Genomic DNA, 23,568 nt, shown 5'->3' with positions numbered 1-23,568 from the left:
CACATAAACCCGCAAATTATCTGGGGAGACTTCCCTGATAGGGGTGGGTGCTCTAGGCCCTGAAGGTGGGAATATCATTTGGGGGATCCAGCATCCAGGTTCTCCTCCAGGCTCAGGCTTGGACTTACTGGGTTAGATGCTATTATTTGAAAATTTAACGTGGGAAATAAATCCATTCGGTAATTTGAGCGCTTAAAAATAAAGTAATAAAAAGCTTACACATTTAAATAAAAACATAGGAACTATTTCAGCTACAGGATAACCTGTCTTGGGCAGAGGACTTCAGCGACCCTCCATTTGACGCCCCTATTAAATGACGTGATTAGACATAGTGCATTGTCAATCTCTTCTTGAACCTCAGTTAGATTTCGGGCCATAGAGCTGGAGTCATCAAAGGTGCATTTTAGAAAAACTGTCTCCTTTTAAAAACGTTTTTTTAATGCTCACAGTCATCTCCATTATCGGGAGTCAAACCCAAACTTCCCGTGTGAAAAATCAAAATCCAGGGCGATACAAGGATGTACTTTCCTTTTTACAGACCAGATCCATGATCGATTCTAGCCCGTCTGCTTCTGAAGCTCGGACTTATTTATGTATTTATTTATTTATTTTCAACACCTTTATTGGAGTATAATTGCTTTACAATGGTGTGTTAGTTTCTGCTGTATAACAAAGTGAATCAGCTATAGATATACATATATCCCCATATCTTCTCCCTCTTGCGTCTCCCTCCCACCCCAATCCCACCCCTCTAGGTGGTCACAAAGCACCGAGTTGATCTCCCTGTGAAGCTCCTACTTTTAAATACTAAACGCTTTACTCTCTCTACTTCCACCTGTGCGTCCCGCTTCCTCCGGAACCCTCCAAATCCCATTAAACCTCACCCCCACCAACCACGCACTGTCCTCATAGGCTCCGCGCTCAGTCCCGGTTCCCACCCTCTGCAGCCTTCCTTAATCTCATCGGATTTTGTAAAGCCCCGCCCTTCTCTTCTCTCACGCGTTTTCTTCCGTTCAGGACCATCCCACACCACCTGGTTATTTGGTTGGCCAGCACCCTCGTTGTACGTCATTTACCCGCGCCACCCGGAAGCTAAGGTTCTTACCAACCCTTCTTTTTGCCGGCGGCTCTCAGGTAACGGCCGTGTTTGGGTGTGCCTGTGTGACCGGGTCCCAGAGTTGGGAGGGGCAGAAGGCTGAACCCCCAGTTTGAGCCGGATGACCCCACTCCTAACGTTGAGAGGGTGCAGATGTACTGTGCTTGAGAGCAAACTGAGTGGTTATCGTGGTCTTCCCCCTCCTCATTCCTCAGGAGCCCATCATGGCGACGCCCCCTAAACGGCGGGCGGTGGAGGCCACCGCGGAGAAAGTGCTGCGCTACGAGGCTTTCATCTCTGACGTACTGCAGCGGGACCTGAGGTGAGTGACAGAATAGGGGGCGGGGCGCTTGGAGCGGTGCACGTGGTGAGCGGGGCGTTCGAAGTCAGGGCGTATCCTTCTGATTGGTGGGTGAGGCGTTCGGAACCCGGCCCCGCGCGCCTTTCGAGGGGGTAGGAGGGGCGATATCCGGGGTGCGACGGTGGGCGGGAGAGGGAAGACATGGCGGTCTTAATGGAAGGTGTGTCCGCGCATGCGCGGGTTCAGATGGCGTTAAGGGTTACGAGCGAGTTTTCAGGTTCGAATCCTGACTTGGCCGTTTCGTTTTACGTGTGAACACGTTGTACCTCACCTCGAGTTTCTGTGCCTCAGTTTTCTCATCTGTGAAATGGGGAAGTTAATGCAACCTTCCTCATGTGGTGGTTTTGAGTTTTCAGCGTGTTCAGTCCTTGTAAAGGATTTAACTTGGATACTAGAGGCTCAATGAGTATGAAAAATTATTATTCCTATCATTATTAATCTGAGGAGGAAGTAGAGTTTTCAGGTCTAGGATTATGAGCATCCTAAAAGGGATGGAGGATTTTTTTCTAGGGTGAGAATAGGGTATCCTGATTGGAGGGAGGCATTGGGAGTAGAGTGAAATAATACTAATAAATAATAGCTAACACATATATAGAGCTTCTTGTTTGGCAGGCACTATTCTAAATGCTTTTTGGTAAACTCATTTAATCTTTCTAATGACTCTGTGAGGTAATACTCGTTATTCCTATTTTAAAGATGGGGAAATTGAGTTCCAAAAAGGTTACTCACTTGCCAAAGTCTCACAGCTAGTAAAATGGAAAGCCTGGATTCAAACCGAAGTAGTCTGACCCAGAGTTCAAATCTTGACTTCTGCACTAAAACACCTCTTTAGGACATGGTGACATGAGAGTCTCAGAGGGTCATGATATGAGGTATTCCAAGAGAGACAGGGTTTCCTCTTGGTCACCATTTTACTCTTGTCCCATTAGAAAGGTGCTGGACCATCGCGACAAGGTATATGAGCAGCTGGCCAAATACCTTCAACTGAGAAATGTCATTGAGCGACTCCAGGTAAAGGTGCCAGGGTTAGGTACAATCTTTTTGTGGGCAAAGGAGGGGGAAGAGAGGAGATACCCGAGACCAAAACCTGTCACCTAACCTAAAACTTGGCCACTGATCCCTACCTCTTTTTCCCCCGGCCCCACAGGAAGCTAATCACTCGGAGTTATATATGCAGGTGGATTTGGGCTGTAACTTCTTCGTTGACACAGTGGTGTGAGTGTCTACCCACCCCTCTGAGCCCACAGGGTTCAGCTTCCCCTTTCCTTCATTCAACAAAAATTTTTTTTGAGTATTTGCTATGTACCAGACACTGCTAGGTGCTGGAGATGTGACAGTAAATAAGATAGGACAAAATTCCTGCCCACCCAGAGCTTCAATTTGGGGAAGGTGGGGGAGAGGGGAGTAAAAAAAATCTCAAACTGTGTGGTGTGCTAAACAGTGATAAGAACTTCCCCGCTTCCTCTAACCACTGTTTCCTTAGCCCAGACACTTCACGGATCTATGTGGCCCTTGGATATGGTTTTTTCCTGGAGTTGACACTGGCAGAAGCTCTCAGGTTCATTGATCGTAAGAGCAGTCTCCTCACAGAGTAAGTCCATTGCATGAGGATAGTGCCTAAAAAGCACTACCATTTGCCACACCCTTCTTCCCCCTTTCCCCATGGCTGCCTGGGATGATACTTAGGAACCCATCTCCCCTCCCCCTCAGAGCTAGGGCTGAGTAAAATGGGGATGCAAAGCTTAGTCCCAGGTGTAGAACATAATAAGCACTGATAAATGGTCTTTGTATTGTTCACTCACACAAAAATTTATTGGGCATCTGCTGTGTGCCAGGCTCTGTGCTTGGTGGTGGGGAGGCAGCAGGGAACAAGACAAAAGGGTTCCTTGAAGGCTTACCTTCTAGAAGGCTTACCTTCTAGAAGGACTAACTGTTACACATCAGCACAGTTTTGACCAGATCCTGGAGGTCTCAGCCTATAAATCAGAAACAATAAAACAAATTACCTCTGACTTCACCTGCTAATTTTCCTGCTCATCCACTGTGCTCTCACCACACTAACCTTCACAGGCTTCTTTAAACACCCTCAGAATGATCCCACCTCAGCGTGATTGCAGGGGCTCTTCTCTCTGCCTACAGCACTCTTTCCCCAGGTACCTGCATTGCTTCCCTTCTCCTTATTCAATTTAAGTCTTGCTTAAATGTCACTTCCTCAATGAGGCTTTCTATAACCTAACTTTAAAATTGCAACCCCTGGCACTCCTGATTCCCCTCCCTTGTTCTACTTTTTCTTTTTTTCCCTAGCACTTATGACCTCCTAATGTTTACTGTGTAATTTACTTCTTTACAATGTTCATTGCCTCCTCGCATTAGGATATAAGCTTTGCAAAGAGAGAGATTTTCTCTATATCCCAAGTCACTAGAATAGCACATAGCACATAGTAGGCACTCTGTTGAATGAATTTAAAAGCATATGCTGGAAATAGATTTAAGTGGGGATTGAAGCAGATCTCTGTTGGTGGTGATGGGGAGGTAATGTGGGGATAAAGGATGGGCTCCAGTTGAGTTTAAGGTTCTGTGCAGGGAACGGGAATTGGGAGTGTGGACGGGAGGTCTGAAATGTGGCTAGGGAAGGCCTCCCAGAGGAAGTGACATTTGAGTCACTTGGTTGAGTGAACAAGCCATAGGGCTCTCTGGGGAAGAGCATTCCTGGCAAGGCAACCAGTGTACCTGCCATGTTAGGAGGAGCTGCCGAGAATGGTGAGCATTCACTCACTCAGAAGGAGTGAGTGAGGGGATGCTGAGCAAATACACTTAGATTAACAACATCTCACAAGTGTGAACCCCACCGATCTAAGATTCCTTCTAGGTTATATTTCTCTTTATTCCTACATTCATTTCTTCCAGAGTTGCCTCCCTTAGGTTTCAGTAATTCTTCTCTTTTCAAACCTTTTCAGGATTTCAGTGTCCGTAGACCCAAATGAGCCTCAGACCCACTGGGATTTCTAAGTCTTACTGATCAGGCCAGTTGGTGAATAGTTTGGTCGAGGGACCTGGTTTCATAGGCCAATGCAATTCTGAACTTGGTGGCCATTTAGACCAAATCCAATTTTTTATGACAAAGCTTTCCTTGTTATGACACAGGATTCCTGAGCCTTTCAAATAGGTTTTAATTTTATGAAACTTGATGTCTTTCCCCAAAATGAGGTATTTGTCATTGCCTGCCCCCTGTCTGGTCTTTCTGATTTACTGACCTGGTCTATTAGTGTGATGAGAAATGTGAATCTCTTACTACTTTATGATAATTAGTAGGACTCCATAGTAATTGAATCTTTCTAGGAGATGAAGATTTGAGTCTGTGTAGCTCGCTCTCTTCTTTAAAATACTTGGTTATTCTGGACACATTTTAAAGTAACTTTCTTTCAGGTTATTTTATGTAACCGAAATGGCCTATCAGTCCTTCCTGTTCTTAGTCTGTTTCTTTGAGGAGTGGGAGGATCAGGTCTCTGTGTACATTCTTTCTGATTACAGAGAAAGGAGTACACATCCATACCCATAAGCAGACATGATTATAGAAGAAACAGAATAACCATATGACTATTAACACTGCCTTATATACTAATCAGTAGCAATAAATTAAACATATCCCTTTTGTGTTACAACTAGCATTTGGTGAACTTTATACTTTTCTCCTCCTTTTTTATTTTAAGCATTGAAACCTTTCACAGACTAAGCTTGTACATTGAGTGCCTACTATGTGCCACATACTGTTTTTGTTCCTGAGGATACAGCGGGAAACAAGGCAGACCAAATCTCTGCCCTTACGCAGCTTACATTCTAGTCAGGGAAGACAGACAGTAAACAAATAAGTAAAGGATGTAGTATGTCACAGGTTGACAATGTTGCAGAGAACAACAAGGATTGGAGGTGAGAAACATTGCCTCTGAGGGAGCAGTTGCAATTTTAAATAGAATACTTGATTGGATGTGGGGTGTGAGAAAAAGAGAGGAGTCTAGGTTTTTGGCTGAGCAACTAGGAGGATGGAATTGCCATTTTATGAGATGGAGCAGATTTGGAGGGGAAGATCAGGAGTTCAGTCTAGGACCTGTTAAGTGTGAGGTGCTCGTTAAACACTGAAGTAGATTTTCTGAAGATGTAGTTAAAACTCCTCAACTCGGGAGAGAGGGCTGCATTGAAAATATAAATTTGGGAGATAGTGATATATAAATGGGTTCATACTATTTTTTCCCAATTTGACATCCTATGTTGTTGCCTTCTACTTTTCTTAACAGTATTTTGTTTCCTTAAAACACTCCTACACTGACAGATAGCTCAGCCAATAAAATCCACATTCCTATCATGATATCAAGACCCTGCATGATCTAGCCCCTTCCTACCTCTTGGATTTTATCCTGTGCTTCTTTCCTTCCACCATTCGCTTAATTTCTAACACTGGTCTCCTGACAGCTCCTCAAAAAGCTCTTTCCTGCCTCTTGGACTTTTTGTGGAAAAGACCGTCTTACTGTTTAACTCCTACTCATTCTTCAGAAAGGCCTTCCTTGATCCTTTGTATCAATTAGGATTCTTTTGGGTGAGACTGGTCCCAGTTGGCATAGATATAAGGAATTGACTAGTTCACATAACTCAACAGTCCAGAGCCAGAGTGGTTTCAGGCAGCTCCAGCTTCCCAGTTGCTTAGGCCTTGGTGTCTTTCTTAAGTCCTCTCTCTCGTACCCAGCATCCTCCTTTGGTAAATCCTGTTGACTCTACCTTCAAAATATATCCCAAATCCAATCATTTCTCATCACCTCAACTGCTGCTGCTGTGGTGTGAGTCTGCATCTCTCACCTGGACTATTTCAATAGCCTCCTCACGGGGCTTCCTCTTCCACACTAGCTGTCCTTATCCCTAGTCAGTTCTCCGCACAGCAGCCAGATGGATCCTCTTAAACCCTAGTTGTTTCATATCCCTTCTCTGATCACAGTCATCCCCTGGCTCCCATCTCACTTAGAGTAAAAGCCAGAGTCCTTACCATGGCCTGGCAGCTTTTACATGATCTGTCTCCCCCACTTCCCTCTGTGACCTTACCTCCTACACCCCACCTTCGCTTATTTTTCTCCACCCATGCTGGCCTCTTTGCTGTGCCTCAGACATGCCAGGTACACTCCCACCTCAGAGCCTCTGCATTTGCTGCCCCTTGTGTCTGGAACACTCATCCTCCGTGTATTCACATGATTCGCCTCTTCATTTTAAGTCTACTCAACTGCTTCTCAGTGAAGCCATCCCTAAGCACTCTAATTAGAATTACAGCCCCCATGCCTGCACTCCTTATCCTCTCTTATCATTTAATTTTTTTTATTGTACTTATAACCATCTGACATACTCCGTGTTTTATTCCATCACTGTCCTTCTTAATGAGAATTTGAGCTCCACGATGCTGAGATTTTTGTTTGTTGTGTTTGCTGCTGTCTCCCCAGTACCTAAAACGACCCGGCAGAGAGTAGACGTTCAATAAATGTCTCTGAATCTGTGCCGTCCAGATGGCAGCCAGGCATCTCTGCATAGGAGCAGGTCAGGTAATCGGATGTCCTACCACCTGCCGTGTGGAAGTCATCCATGATGTAGGTAGTTCCTGAAATGATGAGGAAGCATCATCCTCATGATCATAAGTGGGGCCCACTTTGCCCTTTCTTGTTTCTTTTCTCCAGGCTCAGCGACAGCCTCACCAAGGACTCCATGAATATCAAGGCCCATATCCACATGTTGCTAGAGGTGAGAGCAACTCACCCCATTCCCAGACACTATCTCCAAATGTTTAGGGCGGTGACCTGAGGAAGAGAGAGAGCCAGAGATGGGAAGTACCATCTTTCCCCCTAAACTGGAGTCAAATTGGAGCCAAGCTGGCTCGGAGGGAAGGGAGTTCTGAGCAAGCCTGGGGTGGGGCCTGGACCCAGGCTCCATTCAGTCTTTTCTGTTCTCTTTTTCAGGGGCTTAGAGAACTACAAGGCCTGCAGAATTTCCCGGAGCCTCACCATTGACTTCTTCCTACCTCCCCTGACATTAAAGAGCTTGAATGTCTTTGAGTCATATGGCCCTTCTTTCCCCCCTTAACCCTTGCTGTTTGCGAAAGTGCCCTGTTTCTAAAGCACAAAGTTACTAGGAGGCCCAGAGATCCAGTCTGTGTGGAACCTTTAAAAACCACTGAAGTCCCGTCTTCATCCTGTCCCCTGGCAGAATGTGCCACTTGACTTTCTGATTTGCCCTCTATACCATCGCCTTGACAATCTGGGCCCCCACCTGACCCTTCCATTTCTTTTCCTGTACAATACTCTCAATTACCTTAGAGAATGGGCCGATTCAGGGTGGAGGTTTGTTCCCCAAGGCAGCCTTTCACTCCTGGCCCTAGGGTTTACCCTTCTCCCACACCCCAGTCGTTTCTCAGGTACCTTAAATTACACCCACACCCGTCTAGGCCCAACCTTGGCGTTGCCCCAGCTTCTAATTATCAATAGTTCCAGCTTCCAGCAATGGGCCTAGGGCTGGTCCAGCCCCTATTCTAGGTTGAGTCCAGCTTCCGCCAATCGATGCAGAGCCTGATTCCACTGCTTTATTACTGGCCGCAGCTCGACCCGCCCCCGTAGGCATTTAGTTTCCGCCACTCAACACTCCTTCGCTTGTCTGGCAGCTGCTCGGTTCTAAATTCGTCTTTTCTAGCCAATCACTACAGAGTTACCCTGCCCGCCTACGCAGAACCCTGGCCAGACCTCCTCCCTGCGGGCTGCTACGCCTGTGTACTTCTATACAAGTCCCGCTTCCGCTGATCTGCGTAGAGTTTGGCACCTCCCCGTTAGGGGTTCTGGCAGCTAAGAGTCCCTCGGCCGCCAATCAGCAGAAAGCAGGGCCTAACCACCCCTATCCTCGGACGCTGGCTGTCTTCCATCAATCCCATATAGGCCAATCAGTGCGAGGCAGGCGTCCCCCGAACCTTGTCTGTCGCCCTTGGCCTATCAATCTGTCTTGAACCAATCAGTGTGGAGCACCGGCGGGGCCGAGCACGCCCCCTCGGAACCCAGGCGGCCATCTGCGTTCCATCAGTTCCCCTCGGGCCAATCACAACATAGCTCTGTGGAGCAAGGCCCGCCTCCCCAGCCCTGGAAGCCGCACCGTTGATCCACGGTACTTTGGCCAATCAGCGAACAGCGGAACGTTCGGCTCCTCCTTCGTGGGCCCACGTGAGCAGTGGGGAAACGCAGGGGCGGCTTCTAGGTGCTGTCGCCGCCACCACCGCCACCACCGTCGCCTCGGAACCCGGGCCTGGGGGGCGGTGGGGCCGCGCATGGAGCCCCCGCCCCCCGGAGCTGCCAACACCGCCGCTGCGCTACACACAGGTGAGCCCGGGGCCTGGAGGGTGGAGGGCCCGGTCCGTGACCCTACGTATCCTTCCCGCCCCCGCGCGGGGGGATGTGGCTTGGCCCGTGGCCTGCTGGTGTTCGACTCCCCACCACCACCACCTCGGCTGGTGGACCTACCTGTGCCATTGTCCCCTCCCTTTGGCCCTTTGCCCCGTAGCTTAACCCCCCCTTCCTGTTTTATAATGGGTCGGTCTGCGTGCTTGAATTTCTCCCCACCCCACCTTACAGTAGACTCGGCCGTGGGCTTGCCCCAGATCCCCGCTTATAGGGAACCAGTCTCTGGCAATGTCCACCTCCTTGACAGTAGGTGCGTCTGAGTGTTTGTATTCTCCTGTCCTCAACTTTCAGGGGCCCCGTCTGTGGCCTTGTTTTTTCATCCCTACTGTTCCTGTAGTGAGTCAATCCGTAGCGTTGTACCCCCCCCGCAACAGTGAGTTAATCTGTGAATTTGTATTCCTGCCTCCAATCCCCCAATGCATCAGTCTATGGCTTTATCAAACACACACACACACACACACAAACACACACACACACACCATTTTACAGTGGATCAGTCTAAATGCTTGTTTTCACGTCCTCCTGCTTATCAGCCCATTGCCCTGTCCTCCCTTTTTTGTAGACTGTCAGTCCAGTCCTTGGGCTTCTTCTCCCTTCCTTTTACTAGTGGGTCAGTTTAGTGCTTTATATCTCCCCATTTTCAGTAGCCCAGTCCATGGCCTTGTCCCCCTCTCCTTTTAATCAGTCTGTGGGGTGGCTTTTCTCCCTCTCCACTATTGTGCATGAGTCAATGTGCTTTTCTTCTCTCCTTGCCCCTAGTAAATAAGGTGAGCCTTTACACACACACACACACACACACACACACACACAACTTTGCAGTGGATCTGTTCATTGGCCTTCCTGCCACCCATGTGCTTGCATTCACACCCCTCCAGTATACCCTCCTGTGAGTCCAGTGCTTTGTAATCCCTCCAGGAGGGTCAGACTGTGCTTTTATTTCCCGCCTCCTTTCCTTGTGCTGCATCAGTCTGTGGCCTTCCCTGCCACCTTCCCTCCTTAATAGTGGATCAGCCTGTGTGCTTGTTGAACCCAGGACTTTTTTACTCTAGAACACACCCTCTCATATACACTCTTAACCACTAAGACATCTTGCCTCCCTCCAGTAAATGAATACATTAGTGATAGTGATAATGCCAATAGGAGCTAACACTTACTGAGCACCTACTGTGTACCAGGCAAAATGCTGTATGTTAATGAGCTCATTTAATCCACCCTATGAGCTAGGTACTGAGGGAAGTTTGGCATAGGGAGGTTAAATACCTTACACAGAGGTGATCAGTAGGTACCAGGTTAGGTTACCCCTCAGAACATAGGATAACTTTTTTTTTTTTTTTTTTTTGCGGTACGCGGGCCTCTCACTGTTGAGGCCTCTCCCGCTGCGGAGCACAGGCTCCGGACGCGCAGGCTCAGTGACCATGGCTCACCGGCCCAGCCGCTCCGCGGCATGTGGGATCTTCCAGGACCGGGGCACGAACCCGTGTCCCCTGCATCGGCAGGCGGACTCTCAACCACTGCGCCACCAGGGAAGCCCCCTAGGATAATTTTTGAGGCTTTCCTCTCTCACTACATCTCACCTCACGCGAGGCCCCACTCCTTAAAAACCAAATTAGTTCCCATCTCCATGCTTTTGTTTTTGCTGTTCCCTCTGCCTGCAGAGCTGTCTCCATTCCACACCTTGTCTCAGCACCCATCCACCCCCGATCCCAGCAGCTATGTGACCTTAGTGGCTTAACCACTTTCTCTCTGCACCTCTCTCCTCACTGGTTAAATGGGGGAATCAGAACTAGAATACCCTCCAATGTAAATAAAGAATACCTGTGAGTTAATAAAACAAGTAACTTCTCTGGCCTTACCTCCTATGCGCCGCCCCCCCCAACTCTGTTCCAGCCACACTGGCCTCCTAACTCATCCTCAAAAACACCAGGTGCGACCCAGCCTTGGGGCCTTTCCCTTGGCTATTTTTTCTGCCCAGAACACTCTACCCCCCTCTCTGTGTGGATCCTTTCAGGGCTCTGTTCAAATGTCAACCCGTCCCTGACCATCTGAACCTGCACAGCCAGCAGGACTTAGACCCCTTCTCTGCTTTATTTGTGTCTTTGCCCTTTATCACTGTCAGGCACACTGTATATTTTACCAGTTTGTCATATTTATTGTCTTTCCCCGTTAGAATGGGAGTCCCATGAGGGACTCTTTTTGTCTGCTTATTTACTGCTGGGCCTCCAGCACCTAAAATTCTTATCCAGTACTTGATAAGAATTTATTGCACAAATGAATGGAAAAATATAATATCAGATAAATCAGGGTAGGGGGCAGATGGAGATGAAGAGGGCATAAGAGAGCTAGTTAAAAGAGGCTGGTTAGTTGGGACTATTCATTCAACAAACACTTACAGAGCACCTACAGAGCACCAGGCATTCTAGGTTCTGGGGATATGGGAGGGAACAAAACAGGCAGAAATTCCTGCCTTTGTGGAACAGACATTTGCTAAGAGTGCAGACTGTATAAATAAATAAGTCTAGTTAGTATGTTAGACAAGTGGTAAGGAGGAAAAGTGAAGTAGGGAAGGTAGGAATAGAGTATCAGGGTGGTTGAAATCTTAGGCACAGGGCAGGCCTCACTTAGAAGGTGCTTCTTGAATTAAGGCCTGAAGGAGTTCAGGAAGGGAGCCATAATGCCTAGGGAAAGAGTGTACCAGGCAGAAGGAACAGCCGGTGCAAAGGCCCTGAGGTGGGATTGTGCCTGGCATGTTCAAGGGCCATGAAGGAGGCCAGAGTGGAGGGAGAGGTAGGAGGCAAGGTCAGAAAGGTGGTGGGAGCCAGATGGTGAGGCCATGCTGATACATAAGATTGTGGGGGAGGGGCTGGGGAGGAAGAAGAGTGTCACGCCAGCTAATTGTAACATTTGAGTGTCTGCTGTGTCCCAGAGATAACTTTTCTAAGTCCTTTACATACACTGACCTTTAATCCTCACAAAGGCCTTTGAGAGTAGGTGTATCTTGCAGATACTTTACTTTGAGGGTGACATATCCCCCATTTTACAGGTACAGAAGCAGAGCCAGAGAGGTTGAGTAACTCGCTCAAGGTCACACAGCTAGAACAGGACAGGAGTACGAGGCTGGAGACCCAGAGAGAAGAACACATTTGCAAGGACAGACAGGTTATTCGACACATTGGATCACACAGAGGAAAAACTAATTCTGCCTAGGAGATACCAGAACTTGATGATGTGTGTAATAAAGGGTTCATCATGTGTGGGGAAGGGGGAAGGGCACTCCTGGCAGGGAGAACAGCACATACATATTTTCAGAGATGGGAACTGGATTAACTCAGGGTGCCCATGCCAAGCTTGGGCCCACCTTAGAGCCTTTGTGCACACTGTTCCTGTGCTTGAAGCACCCTTCCCACAGATGTCAGCATGGCTTGCCATCTCCCCTCCTTCAGATCTCTGCTTAAATGTCACTTCCTCAGGGGAGCCCCCCCGCTCACCCTGTGTAAATTAGCATTCCTGTCCCCCTGTAGGACCTTACCCTTCTGTTTTGCTCTATAGAGAGCTGGTGGAGCAAGGTGTCCAGGATCACTGCCTAGTGCCAAACTGCCTGGGTTTGAACCCTGGCTCTGCTAAATTCCAGCTGTGTGACCTTAGCCAAGTTACTTTACTTCTCTGTGCCTCCATTTCCTCATCTGGAAAACGGGAGAGTAATAATAATGCCCACCCATAGTGTTGGTTTGAAGATTGAATGAGTTAAGTGACTAAAATGGTTTGCAGTACACAGTAAGGGCTCTGTGACTGGTTCCTATTTTTTAGATTAGTATTATTCCTGGCATACACGTAGGTATCTCACAGGGCCTCTGAGACTGACCATCTCCAAAACTGACCTCCTGATCTCCCCTCAAAACCTGCTCTCCCACAGTGCTGCCATCTCAGGTGATCAGGCCACAAACCTAGAATCACCTTTGGCACCTCTCTCACTCCACCCCACCCCCATCCTATCTGCCAACAAATCCCGTTCACTCTGTCTTCAGATTTTATCCAGAACTCAGCCACTTCTCACCAGTTCCACTGCTGCCACCACCATCTCTTACGTGGACTATTGCAGTGGCCTCTTCAGCCCGTACAGTTGGTTCTTCTTACAAGAGCCAGAGGGATCCTGTTAAAATCCAAATCACAGGCTGTCACCCCTCTATTCACAGCCTTCTCATGGCTCCTGTCTCACTCAGAGTCAATGTCAAAGCTCTTCCGGGGCCCGAAAAAGCCTTACTCAGTCTGGCCTCTGCTGCCCCTCTGTTCTCATCTCCTGCTACTTTCCCGTCACTGCCTTCTCTCCGACTACGCCAGACTCCTTTCCCTTCCTCTGACCTGACAGGCTCTCCAGCTTCAGGGCCTTTCACCCTGACTATTTCCTCTGCCTGGATGGCTGCTCCCCAGGTTGTCACAGACCTGACGCCTTCACCTCTCTTAGGTCTTTCCTCAAATATCACCTCCTCGTAACTACCCTCCCCTGACTACCCTTTCAAAAATAACAACTCCTTCCCTGCTTCGTTTTGTTTTTTTTTTCCCCCGGAGCTCTTATCACCATCTGACATATTCTTGTTTATCTTGTTTCTTGTCTGTCTTCCCCACTAAAATGTGAATTCCGCCAGAGCAGGGATTTTTGACTGTTGTATTCACTGCTGTATCCCCAGCACCTGGCCCACAGTAGGCCCTCCAAAAATGCTTGCTAAATGAATGAAATAAAGAGAAGTAAACACATCTGAGTGAGGCATATGACTAGAACTCTTATTAGGGGTCACGTGGGAGATGTGATAATAAACAAAATACAAAACCCCATGTGCTGCTGAGGCTTGAAGCCAACCGTCAGGTTTCACCTTAAGTAAAAGATTCTGTGGCTGCTGAAAGGAACTGGTAAAATTGCCTGTTGTCGCCACCAGGAGTCACACTGGTCTCTTTGTGCCTCTGAAACAAACAGGCCTTCCAAATAAAAACCCAGCAAGGTCTCTGATGATGGGACTCTGATCTGGACACTTCGTGGCCTTGTGACTTACATAATTGCCTAAAATTGTGTCTGCAGAATGAACTTCAGAATGAATAGCTCAGACATAAGAGGATCAGACTGTATTTCATTACAGATTAAAGACTCAAGCTATAAATAATAGAGGGAGGTTCTTTGAAACCTTCCGATTTGGAAGGTCTTATTCTTAACCCAACAGTCCCAACAGCTGGGTGAACAGTTGATTGATGAAAGCTCATTCCTTAAGGAAAAGGAACTTCATGTTTATTTCCAATTCACACTCAGCAAAGGGAGCAGTTATGGGGTGGGTGGGGGCGCCAGGAGGGTCCTGTTCTCTGCTCGACATGCTGAGGGAGCAGTCAGTGCAAGGGGCAGTTTAGTCTAATGGTTGAAAAGATCAGACACCTGGAACTTGGCTGCCTGCGTCCAAATGCTGGCTCTGCCACTTAGGGCTGTGTGGCCTGTACATGTCATTTAGACATTTTGTGCCTCCGCTTCCTCATCTGTAAATTAGAGATAATAAGAGTACCTATTTCCCAAAGTTGTGATGAGAGAGAAATGAGTCAATAGCTATAAAAATAGCAATCCAGGTCTACATGCCCTTATCTAAAACCCTTGGGGCCAGATGTGTTTCACAATTTTGAATTTTTCAGATTTTAAAAAGGTGACAAGGTATACATACAAGATGTTACATAACACCCTTAGTGGGCTCTGTAATCAGCCACATTCAGATTTCTGCAGCAAGATAGATGTATGAACAGTCACACCAAGTGAGGATCAGTGAAGACCACAAAAGGCCTTATTTTGTTTCAGATCAGGTTTTGGCATAGCAGATAAGGAATTATGAACAAATTAGAAACTAATATTTCATAAGAGCTTATCATACCCCAGGCACAGTATATTTAATCTGTACGATAACCCTACGAGCTAGGTGGTATTATTATTATCCCTATTTTACAGATGGGAAAATTGAGCACAAGAGGTTAAAGAACATGCCCAGTGTCACACTGCTAATAAGTAGCAGAACCAGGATTCCAGCCCTGGCGGTCTGGCTCTGGAGGGGCTGATTGTCCAGTAGGCCATATTGCCTCTGATTGGTACAATGCCTGGCATGTATTTAGCACTCAGTAAATGTTCATTATTGCTGTTGTCAAGAAGGAGAACACAGAGGGACAGAGACAGGTCAGAGGAGCGTGGGATGGAGAGACAGAAGAGAGCAGACATTCAGTGTCAGGAATTTTCATAAAGGCAAGGCCCTTGGGGCTGGTAACTGAACAATGGAGAAGACTTCTAGGCAGAGGAAGGGAACCCAGCATGAAGTTAACAGCCTTTGCGAGGAGCTGGCAGAAGGAACCTCCTGGAAAACTTAATATTTGATGTGGTAGAAGATGCAAATGAAAATGTTCATGTGAGGGGCCTTATTCTAGTTTTCTATTCGTGCTGTAACAAACTATAACAAACTTTTAACTGCTTAAAACACAAATTATTCTCTTAGAGTTCTGGAGGTCAGAAGGCCAGCACAGGTCTCACCAGGCTAAAATGCAGGTGTTGGCAGGGCTGTATTCCTTTCCAGAAGCTCCAGGGGATGATTCATTTCCTGTTCGTTTAGGTTGTTGGCAGAATTCAATTCCTTGAGGTTGTAGGATTTGTATAAAATAAATAGGCAACAAGGGTATATTGTAACCACAAAAAAAAGTTCATGTGATGAGATTGAGCTCACCCAAATAGTCTCTAGCTTAAGGCCCATAACCTTAAATTCACCTGTAAAGTTCTTTTTGCCAGGTAACATAATATACTCACAGGTTCCAGAAATTAGGATGTGGACATCTTTGGGTGAGGGGCATTATTCTGTGTATCACAGTCTGCCCTCTGGACCCCAGAGGTTCACATTTGTCCCACACGCAGAAGACATTCACGCTATCCTAGTATCCCCAGAAGTCTCATCGCATTACAGGAGTCGTCCAAAGCCAGGCTGAGGGCGTTCAGGGAATGGTGGTGGCAGTTGGAGACAGAGGTGGAGGCAAGATGGCAAGAAAGGAATCCACCTCCTGCTGACCTCTTCCCCTTCCTGTGTCTGCAACCTCTCAGCTCTGAGCTTTCTGCCCTCCAGGTACCCCTGGGATGGCGTGAGCGCTTGCGCAGCAATGGACCCTTCTGTGACGCTGTGGCAGTTTCTGCTGCAGCTGTTGAGAGAGCAAGGCAATGGCCACATTATCTCCTGGACCTCCCGGGATGGCGGTGAGTTCAAGCTGGTGGATGCTGAGGAGGTGGCCCGGCTCTGGGGGCTGCGCAAGAATAAGACCAACATGAATTATGACAAGCTCAGCCGGGCCTTGCGGTACTACTATGATAAGGTAAGGTGTTTGAGACTAGGGCCAGGAACCCCACCCACTCGCCTGTGCCAAACATTTAAATCAGTTATGTCATTTTCTTGCCTAAATTGATAGAGCTCTAACTTTGAAAACGATATTAAAATTTACCATTTCTTACCCCATCCTCTGGTACTCTTACACGAACATGGGGGCCCCTAAGCATTTATCTCAGTTGTTTTATTGTATTTTATTTTAGCTTCGACTAGAACCTTCATAGCACCATTAACACTGACCCCCTACTCACTCCACTCTCTCTGAGATACCCAAAGTCCTGCTGTCGCACTGTGCCCCGCACGACATTTCATCTTCTCGCCTTATTCCTCTGGCCAAAACTTTTGAAAACTCTATTACTAATGACTCTTCCTCATCCTGGGCCAGTCCTGGGTTCCCCCAGTTATTTCATAATCTGCTCTTATCCCAGAATAAGAATTCTAGAATATCCTTATTCTTAGAATCAAAGCCTCCATGACAGCATTATACTAACCTTTCCTTACCTTATTCTCCAGGACCCTCAACATTTTTATCAATTCTTTTTATCTCTCACTCTGTTAGCTAAGACCTCCAAAACAACATGTATAATGCCTGCTCCACACCCCATCCTCTTGTATTCCCAGAGCAACACTGGTCCACTCCAATATTTATATCAATTATTTTATCACCTTATTCCTATAGCTAAAATTATACATTTTCCTTATCTTATCCTTTCAGACTCCCAAACCAGTGCTAGATACCCCCCCATATTTATACCAGTTATTTCAGTTTCTTATTTCTTTTTTAAAAAAAATATTTGTTTATTTATTTCTTTTTAATAAACCTGCACCGGGTCTTAGTTGTGGCATGCAGGATCTTCGTTGCTGCGTGCGGGATCTTTAGCTGCAGCATGTGGGATCTTTAGTTGTGGCATGCGGGCTCTTAGTCGCGGCATGCGGGATCTAGTTCCCTGACCAGGGGTCGAACCTGGGCTCCCTGCATTGGGAGCGTGGAGTCTTAACCACTGGACCACCAGGGAAGTCCCGTCAGTTTCTTATTTCTTTACCTGAAACTTCCAAAACAGTATTTTTCATCTTCCAGTTTTATTGTGATATAATTGACATGCAGCACTGTATAAGTTTAAGGTGACAGCATAGTGATTTGACTTACATACAGCAAGAAATGTTCATCATGATAAGTTTAGTGAACGTCCATCATCTCATATAGATACAAAATAAGAGAAAAAGGAAGAAAAAATCTTGTGATGAGAACTCTTAGGATTTACCCTCTTAACAACTTTCATATGTAACATACAGCAGTGTGGATCATATTTATCATGTTGTACATTCCATCCCTAGTACTTCTTTTTCTTATAACTGAAAGTGTGTACCTTTTGACTGCCTTCATCCAATTCCCCTTCCTTTCAACCCCCTTTGAAACTTCCAAAACAATATTAATGAACCTCCCTTTTCATTCCTTTTCTGAGAAACACAAACCCACCCTGTGATATACATGAACAACACTTAAGATGTTCCCAGGGTGCTCTAGTGCCCTCCAGATACCTCTTGTCCCCCAGAACAGCCCTGGACCTGTGCTGCACACCCTTAACTCATTTATAGCATTTATTCCATTTTTATATTTTAATCCTTTAGCTCAAACCTCCAAAACAATATTAATAATGAGGCTGCCCCACTCTGTACTCTGAGACCACCAGAATATCCCTGAGACCCTCCAGACCTGTCCTGAAATACCCCAAACGTGCTCTGTGACCCACCCAAGCCAGCCTTAAGATTCTCCCAATATTTATACCAGTATTTTAAATTCTTGTTAGTTGCCATCAGTGACTTCATTTTCCAATTGCCTCAGCTTAAACCTCCCCAATAGTATTAAGAATGAGGCTCCTCATCCTGTCCTCCCTGATGACCTTGCCCTGTTCCACGTCTGTGTCAAGAGCTTTAAATAATCCTGTAATAATTCATGTTTATTAACAATTCATCACCACATTCTTCTACATTCATTTAGTCTCTTCCAACATTTATTATCAGTGACTTCATTTTCCTGTCTTACTGCATAAACTAGACTCCAAAACTGTCCTGGCAGCCAGCCCCAGGGCCTGGCCCTGTTAGCCCACAGACACTCCCGGTTTCTGGAGCCAGGAGGAAAGCCTGCTCCTGGATCTACTCCCCTACGTGGGCCCCAGTGTGGAGAGGAGCCTGTGGGTGTGGCTTTGTGTATCTGAGGTGGGGGTGGGGGAATTGGACAGATAGAGATGAAGAGAGTGTGACAGAGGGAGACTTGGAGGGGGATGGACAGGAAGGAGATGTGGAGGGGAGAAGGGCATTAGACTAAAGGAAGGATTATGGGTGGGGGGGGACAGAAAAGGAGGAGAAGCTGGGGGAGAATACAGAGAGGGGAATCAGGTTGGGGGAGAGTGGTAGAAACTGGAAGAGAAGGGAGGAGACCCCAAATTAGATGAGTGAGCTGTGAAAGAAGCTGGGAGGGGGAACCTATGGGGAGGCAGACACTGAGGTGGGACGGTGTATATGTAAAAGGACAGGAGAGGGGCACGAGGAAAGAAAGGCACTATAGGAGACACACCCTTTCACCCCCTCACCATCCACACCCTCCCTGGCCCTTTCTTCTAAGACCCTCTATCCTGTCTCCCCCTTCCCAGAACATCATCCGCAAAGTGAGTGGCCAGAAGTTCGTCTACAAGTTTGTGTCCTACCCTGAGGTCGCGGGGTGCTCCACTGAGGACTGCCCGCCCCAGCCTGAGGTGTCTGTCACCTCCACTGTGGCAAATGTGGGCACCACAGCTGTACACGCCATCCCCGGGGACACTGCCTCTGGGAAGCCAGGCACACCCAGGGGTGCAGGAGTGGCAGGCCCAGGCGGTTTGGCACGCAGCAGCCGGAATGATTACATGCGCTCGGGCCTCTATTCCACCTTCACCATCCAGTCCCTGCAGCCGCAGCCACAGCCACCCTCTCATCCTCGGCCTTCCACAGTGCTCCCCAACACCGCCCCTGCAGGAGCAGCAGTGCCCCCCTCGGGGGGCAGGAGCACCAGTCCAAGCCCCTTGGAGGCCTGCCTGGAGGCTGAGGAGGCCGGCCTGCCTCTGCAGGTAAGGACTAGAGTATGGAAAGTCAGCAAGAGGAGGGATGTACAATTCCCAAGTGAGGAGGGGGCTGGGAGGAAGGGAGACATAAACGTCCTATTAAAGGAGATATAGTGGAAGGAGGGACACAGAAGTCCCCTTGGAGAAAGGGATGGGGAGGAAAGCTATGCAAAGCCTTGGAAGGAAGAAGGAAATTAAGCACACGACAATTAGTAGTACACCCAACATGTAGCAGGTGTCCTGAATGTGTCTGCTTAATGCACTGGTTCTCACACTTTTAGCACTCATCAGAAAGCACCTGGAGGGCTTTTTAAGCCACAGATTTCGGGGGGCCACCCCCCAGAATGTCTGTTTATGTGGGTCTGTGGATGGGTCTGAGAGTTTGCACTTTTAACAAGTTTCCAGATGAGGCGTATGCTGCTGGTCCATAAAGCAAATTTCTGAGAACCACTGCTTTCGTGAATGGGGGCAGTATCTCCTGGTGTCCCGCCCCTAAGCTGTGCCGCTATCAAGTGTCTCACCCCTCCCCTGCCCCCAGATAGGAGGACCTACTCCAGAAGGAGCCCCACTTCCTTGGCAAAGTCCCACGTCTTGTTGGAGGACCTGCTCCCACTACCAGGTCCTGCTTTCCAAGGGAAATAATTGGCTTCACTACCCCAGCAATCTTTAGGCACCCCCTCTGCACTTGTTCCTCTTCCAGGTCATCCTGACCCCACCCGAGGCCCCAAACCTTAAATCCGAAGAGCCAAATATGGAGCCTGGGTTGGGCCGACCACTGCCCCCAGAAGTCAAAGTGGAAGAGCCCAAGGAAGAGTTAGAAGCTGCAGCCACTGGGGAGGCGGGGTTTGTCCTGGAAGCCGTCAAGGCGGAGCCCTTTGAGCCCAAGGCCGAGCCAGAAGCCCCTCCCGCGGAGGGCGTGCCAGCCCGGCTGCCTGCGGTCGTTATGGAAACTGCGGCGCCGGTGGGCGGCCTTGCGGCTTCCACAACTTCCAGCACGGAGAACGCCCAGCCTCAGAAGGGTCGGAAGCCCCGGGACCTGGAGCTTCCACTCAGCCCGAGCTTGCTGGGTGGGCCGGGACCCGAACGGACTCCAGGATCGGGAACTGGTTCCGGTCTGCAGGCGCCAGGCCCAGCGCTGACGCCTTCCCTGCTACCTACGCACACATTGGTGAGAGCCTTTGAAGGGGCGGGGCTGGCACCTGGAATGAATGGGATTGGGGCCGGGTGGTGGTGGGAGGAGTTAGACTGCGAGGGCCAATACGGTTACCTCTGAGTGAGTGGGAGGGTGGAGCCTTCGAGTGGGGTTGGCTGCGCGGAGAGACGGGGCTTGATTGCTACAAGGCGAACGAGCCTGCAATGCCGAGGGGTCGGGTCCCCAAAAGAAGGCAGATCTGGGGAGTTCTGTGGGCAGGGACTGGGGGGCCCGAGAGGCTTTCTGCAGGAACTGTTTCTGGGTTGGAACATAGCTTGAGGAACCTAAGCGGGGCTTTGGGGTCTGGGATTTGCTTAGCGGGTTTCCTGTGAGGTATGCAGGTGGGGGATAAGAGTTGGAAGTTGACCCTGAGCTACTGGGATGGTGAGGTTTGAAAGCGGCATGTGGGTGGGGTCTTGTAGGTGGTCTTGCCCAATGAGGCTGGGATGGGCCCTCAGGAGTTAGGAGGGGTTGTCTGTGTAAAGCTGGAGAGCTGTCACGGGCATGGCCTTGGTAGTTATGGTCTAGGCCTGTGCTCTTCTGAGGAGTGATCTCATAAGTATGAGTGGGAAATCTGGCGGGGCTGGAACCAAGTTCCTTTGGTTTTCCCACACCTGCCCTCTTGCTCACTTGCGCCCTGACCACCCCTTCCCCACAGACCCCGGTGCTGCTGACGCCCAGCTCGCTGCCCCCCAGCATTCATTTCTGGAGCACCCTGAGTCCCATTGCACCCCGTAGCCCGGCCAAGCTCTCCTTCCAGGTAGGATCAGCTCCCCCCATCTCGGAAAGGGTGAGAGACCCTAGCACGGTCCCAATCCATGACCTCTCCCTATTTTTGTCCCCAGTTTCCGTCCAGTGGCAGCGCCCAGGTGCACATCCCTTCCATCAGCGTGGATGGCCTCTCAACCCCCGTGGTGCTCTCCCCAGGGCCCCAGAAGCCATGACTATCACCACCACCACCACCACCCCTTTCTGGGGTCACTCCATCCATGCCCTGAACTTCTCTCCAGCCAGCCGTCTCAAGGAGAAACGTAGTTCAGCTGACAGACTCGTGCTGTGGTCGTGGTTGGGTGGGGATTCTTAGGAAAAAGGATCTCTCAGTAATCCTTCCACAGAAAACATACAACTTCTCTTTTCTTGGTCAGTCCCCCAGTGGCCGCTCTTACACGTCTCCTACTGCAGTGGTGGGGACGGTTTATTTATTTATTTTTTGAAGGCCACTGGGAAGAGCCTGGCCCAACTCTTTCGTTGGGGGGGGGGCGGTTGGCGAGGGCATCTCCCCCATCTCCACATTTTTTCCCCAAGGTGAGATAGTCAGGGTCTGGCTTGAGAAGGAACTTTCTTTATTTATTTCTCAGGCTGCCCTTGGGGAGCTGAGGGAGCCCTGTCTCCATTTTGGGGTGTGGGTAGAAGAGCTAGATTGCTGTAGTTTATTATTCCTGGCCCTCCCCAAGGGTCCAGGAAGAATTTTTGCTGTTTAACATTTTGGGAGTTTTGGCCAAGGAAGACTCACACCCTTGGGAATGGGAATTTCCACCTCCCCGGCCTTTCTCTCAGACAGCTTGTCCTTTTTCAGCCACCTTTTTTGGCCGGGGAGGAATGCCCCTTTTGTTGTTCTTCCCCTGAGAAGCCATTCCTGTGTCTGCCAAACTCCTGGGGTCCTGCCTGTTACCTCCCAATGGAGGGTTTTTTTGGGGAGTGGTTCCCGTCTGGGGGGCCCCCTCCAACCAGTACTCCAGGTCTCCCTGTCCCCCACCCCCTGCCATTTTGATAGTATAATCTATTTTTAAACAGGGCTTTTCAATAGGGGAGAGGGAGGCATCTCTTCCTATATCTGAGATAGGGTGGGTGGGAAGGAAGGGATTTGGGGGGGGTCTTCCTGCCACCCCCAAGTGTTTATTTTTGATACCAAACATGTATTTTCAGCTCCCTCCCAGCCCCCCAATTTCCTGCGGGCGGGTACAAAGGACCCTTTAAGTGTCCCTGGAGTTGGGAGGGAGGAATGAGGGACATAAAGCCTGTCCTGTGTGAATTCCAGGCTGGAGAAGGGCGGGTTCAAAGGACTCCTGGGTTCACTTCCCGTCAGCACCGGCCCAGCCTGGGCCTGGGGACCTGGGGGTTGGTGATTTGGGGGACGGTGCTACACCTGTCTCCACTGTTTGTTTTACTTCCCCAAAAATGGATCTTTTTTTCTAAGAGTCCCAGAGAATGGGGAATTGTTCCTGTAAATATATATTTTTAAAGGTGATGCTGGAGACTGCTAGCATTTTTTTTCCCCTAAAGCCGTTGGGAGTAACTGTGTGCAAAGGCGTGACTATGTGAAAGGCGGTGAGGGTGTGAGATTGATCGTGAGAGCGAGAGAGCATAGTGGTGTGTGTCCGAAACAGTGGTAGAGACTGTAGATTGGCAACCAGGTGTGTGAAAAAGAGAAAACTCTGGAAAGCTGTGATTGCGCACGTTCGTTTGTGAAGCCATGTGTTGAGAGAGTGGAAGTTGTAACCACAAACTTGACATTGTGCCTATGTGAGAAATCATGGCTGGGTGGCAGAAAACCACTGTAAGACTGAATGTGAGTGATTAAGGTACTATACGAGAAACTGGTGGTGTGTGTGAAATAATGTTTATGAGAAGGAAGTGGGGACTGCGCATCAGTCACTGTTGAACAGGCTGATGGTGAGCAAAACAGACTGAGTAACCAAAACGTGTGAGAGCCGGTATGAGCACGAAAGTGCCATAGAGATCGTCAGGGACCGTGCCGTAGGTAAGGAACTTCACTGTAAGTAAGCGGGTGACTCAGCGTTTGGGAGATGGCTTGTGCATGAAACTGTTCACGCAAGGCTGTTGGATCAACTAAAGTAATGGGAGTGCATGTGTGAGAGGCTGATGGTATGAGAGAAAATGTCTGTGAGGCCAGATGGGTGCCTGAGATGAAAGACACCAGAATACGCAATTGTGTGTATGAAAACCATTCCTGTGAGACTA

General features: G+C 48.7%; 2 protein-coding genes across 3 annotated transcripts; both read left to right on the top strand.

Annotated features, from left to right (window-relative positions):
- The first annotated feature begins 1,033 nt into the window (after window positions 1-1,033).
- Window positions 1,034-7,538, top strand: UXT (ubiquitously expressed prefoldin like chaperone). Of its 2 annotated transcripts, XM_079911120.1 has the most exons (7): window positions 1,047-1,134; window positions 1,312-1,418; window positions 2,387-2,468; window positions 2,605-2,672; window positions 2,941-3,048; window positions 7,166-7,229; window positions 7,445-7,538. In XM_079911120.1, exons 2-7 carry the CDS (start codon window positions 1,321-1,323, stop codon window positions 7,493-7,495), a joined length of 471 nt encoding a protein of 156 aa, XP_079767246.1. In that variant the 5' UTR covers window positions 1,047-1,134; window positions 1,312-1,320; the 3' UTR covers window positions 7,496-7,538. The 2 variants fall into 2 exon arrangements, with proteins under 2 accessions (XP_079767245.1, XP_079767246.1); XM_079911119.1 differs by lacking the exon at window positions 7,445-7,538 and having other exon boundaries at window positions 1,034-1,134; window positions 7,166-7,304.
- A 1,061-nt stretch (window positions 7,539-8,599) lies between these two features.
- ELK1 (ETS transcription factor ELK1) lies at window positions 8,600-22,828 on the top strand. Its single transcript, XM_079911067.1, has 6 exons — window positions 8,600-8,845; window positions 16,045-16,288; window positions 18,951-19,400; window positions 20,095-20,562; window positions 21,245-21,346; window positions 21,432-22,828. The coding sequence occupies exons 2-6, from the start codon at window positions 16,079-16,081 to the stop codon at window positions 21,528-21,530; spliced, it is 1,329 nt and encodes a 442-aa protein (XP_079767193.1). The 5' UTR covers window positions 8,600-8,845; window positions 16,045-16,078; the 3' UTR covers window positions 21,531-22,828.
- Window positions 22,829-23,568: the final 740 nt, after the last annotated feature.

Source organism: Stenella coeruleoalba (assembly GCF_951394435.1).
Source record: "Stenella coeruleoalba genome assembly, chromosome: X".
NCBI classification, from domain to species: Eukaryota; Metazoa; Chordata; class Mammalia; order Artiodactyla; family Delphinidae; genus Stenella; species Stenella coeruleoalba.
The sequence above is the reverse complement of the archived record's forward strand: the minus strand, read 5'-3'. Positions and strand labels throughout refer to the sequence as shown.

Coding starts and splice junctions, on each gene's coding strand:
- UXT (XM_079911119.1), top strand. CDS start 1,321: ATGGCGACGCCCCCTAAACGGCGGGCGGTGGAGGCCACCGCGGAGAAA. Junction 1,419..2,386: donor GTACTGCAGCGGGACCTGAG/GTGAGTGACAGA, acceptor TTGTCCCATTAG/AAAGGTGCTGGACCATCGCG. Junction 3,049..7,165: donor AAGAGCAGTCTCCTCACAGA/GTAAGTCCATTG, acceptor TCTTTTCTCCAG/GCTCAGCGACAGCCTCACCA.
- ELK1 (XM_079911067.1), top strand. CDS start 16,079: ATGGACCCTTCTGTGACGCTGTGGCAGTTTCTGCTGCAGCTGTTGAGA. Junction 16,289..18,950: donor TGCGGTACTACTATGATAAG/GTAAGGTGTTTG, acceptor CCCCCTTCCCAG/AACATCATCCGCAAAGTGAG. Junction 19,401..20,094: donor AGGCCGGCCTGCCTCTGCAG/GTAAGGACTAGA, acceptor TTCCTCTTCCAG/GTCATCCTGACCCCACCCGA.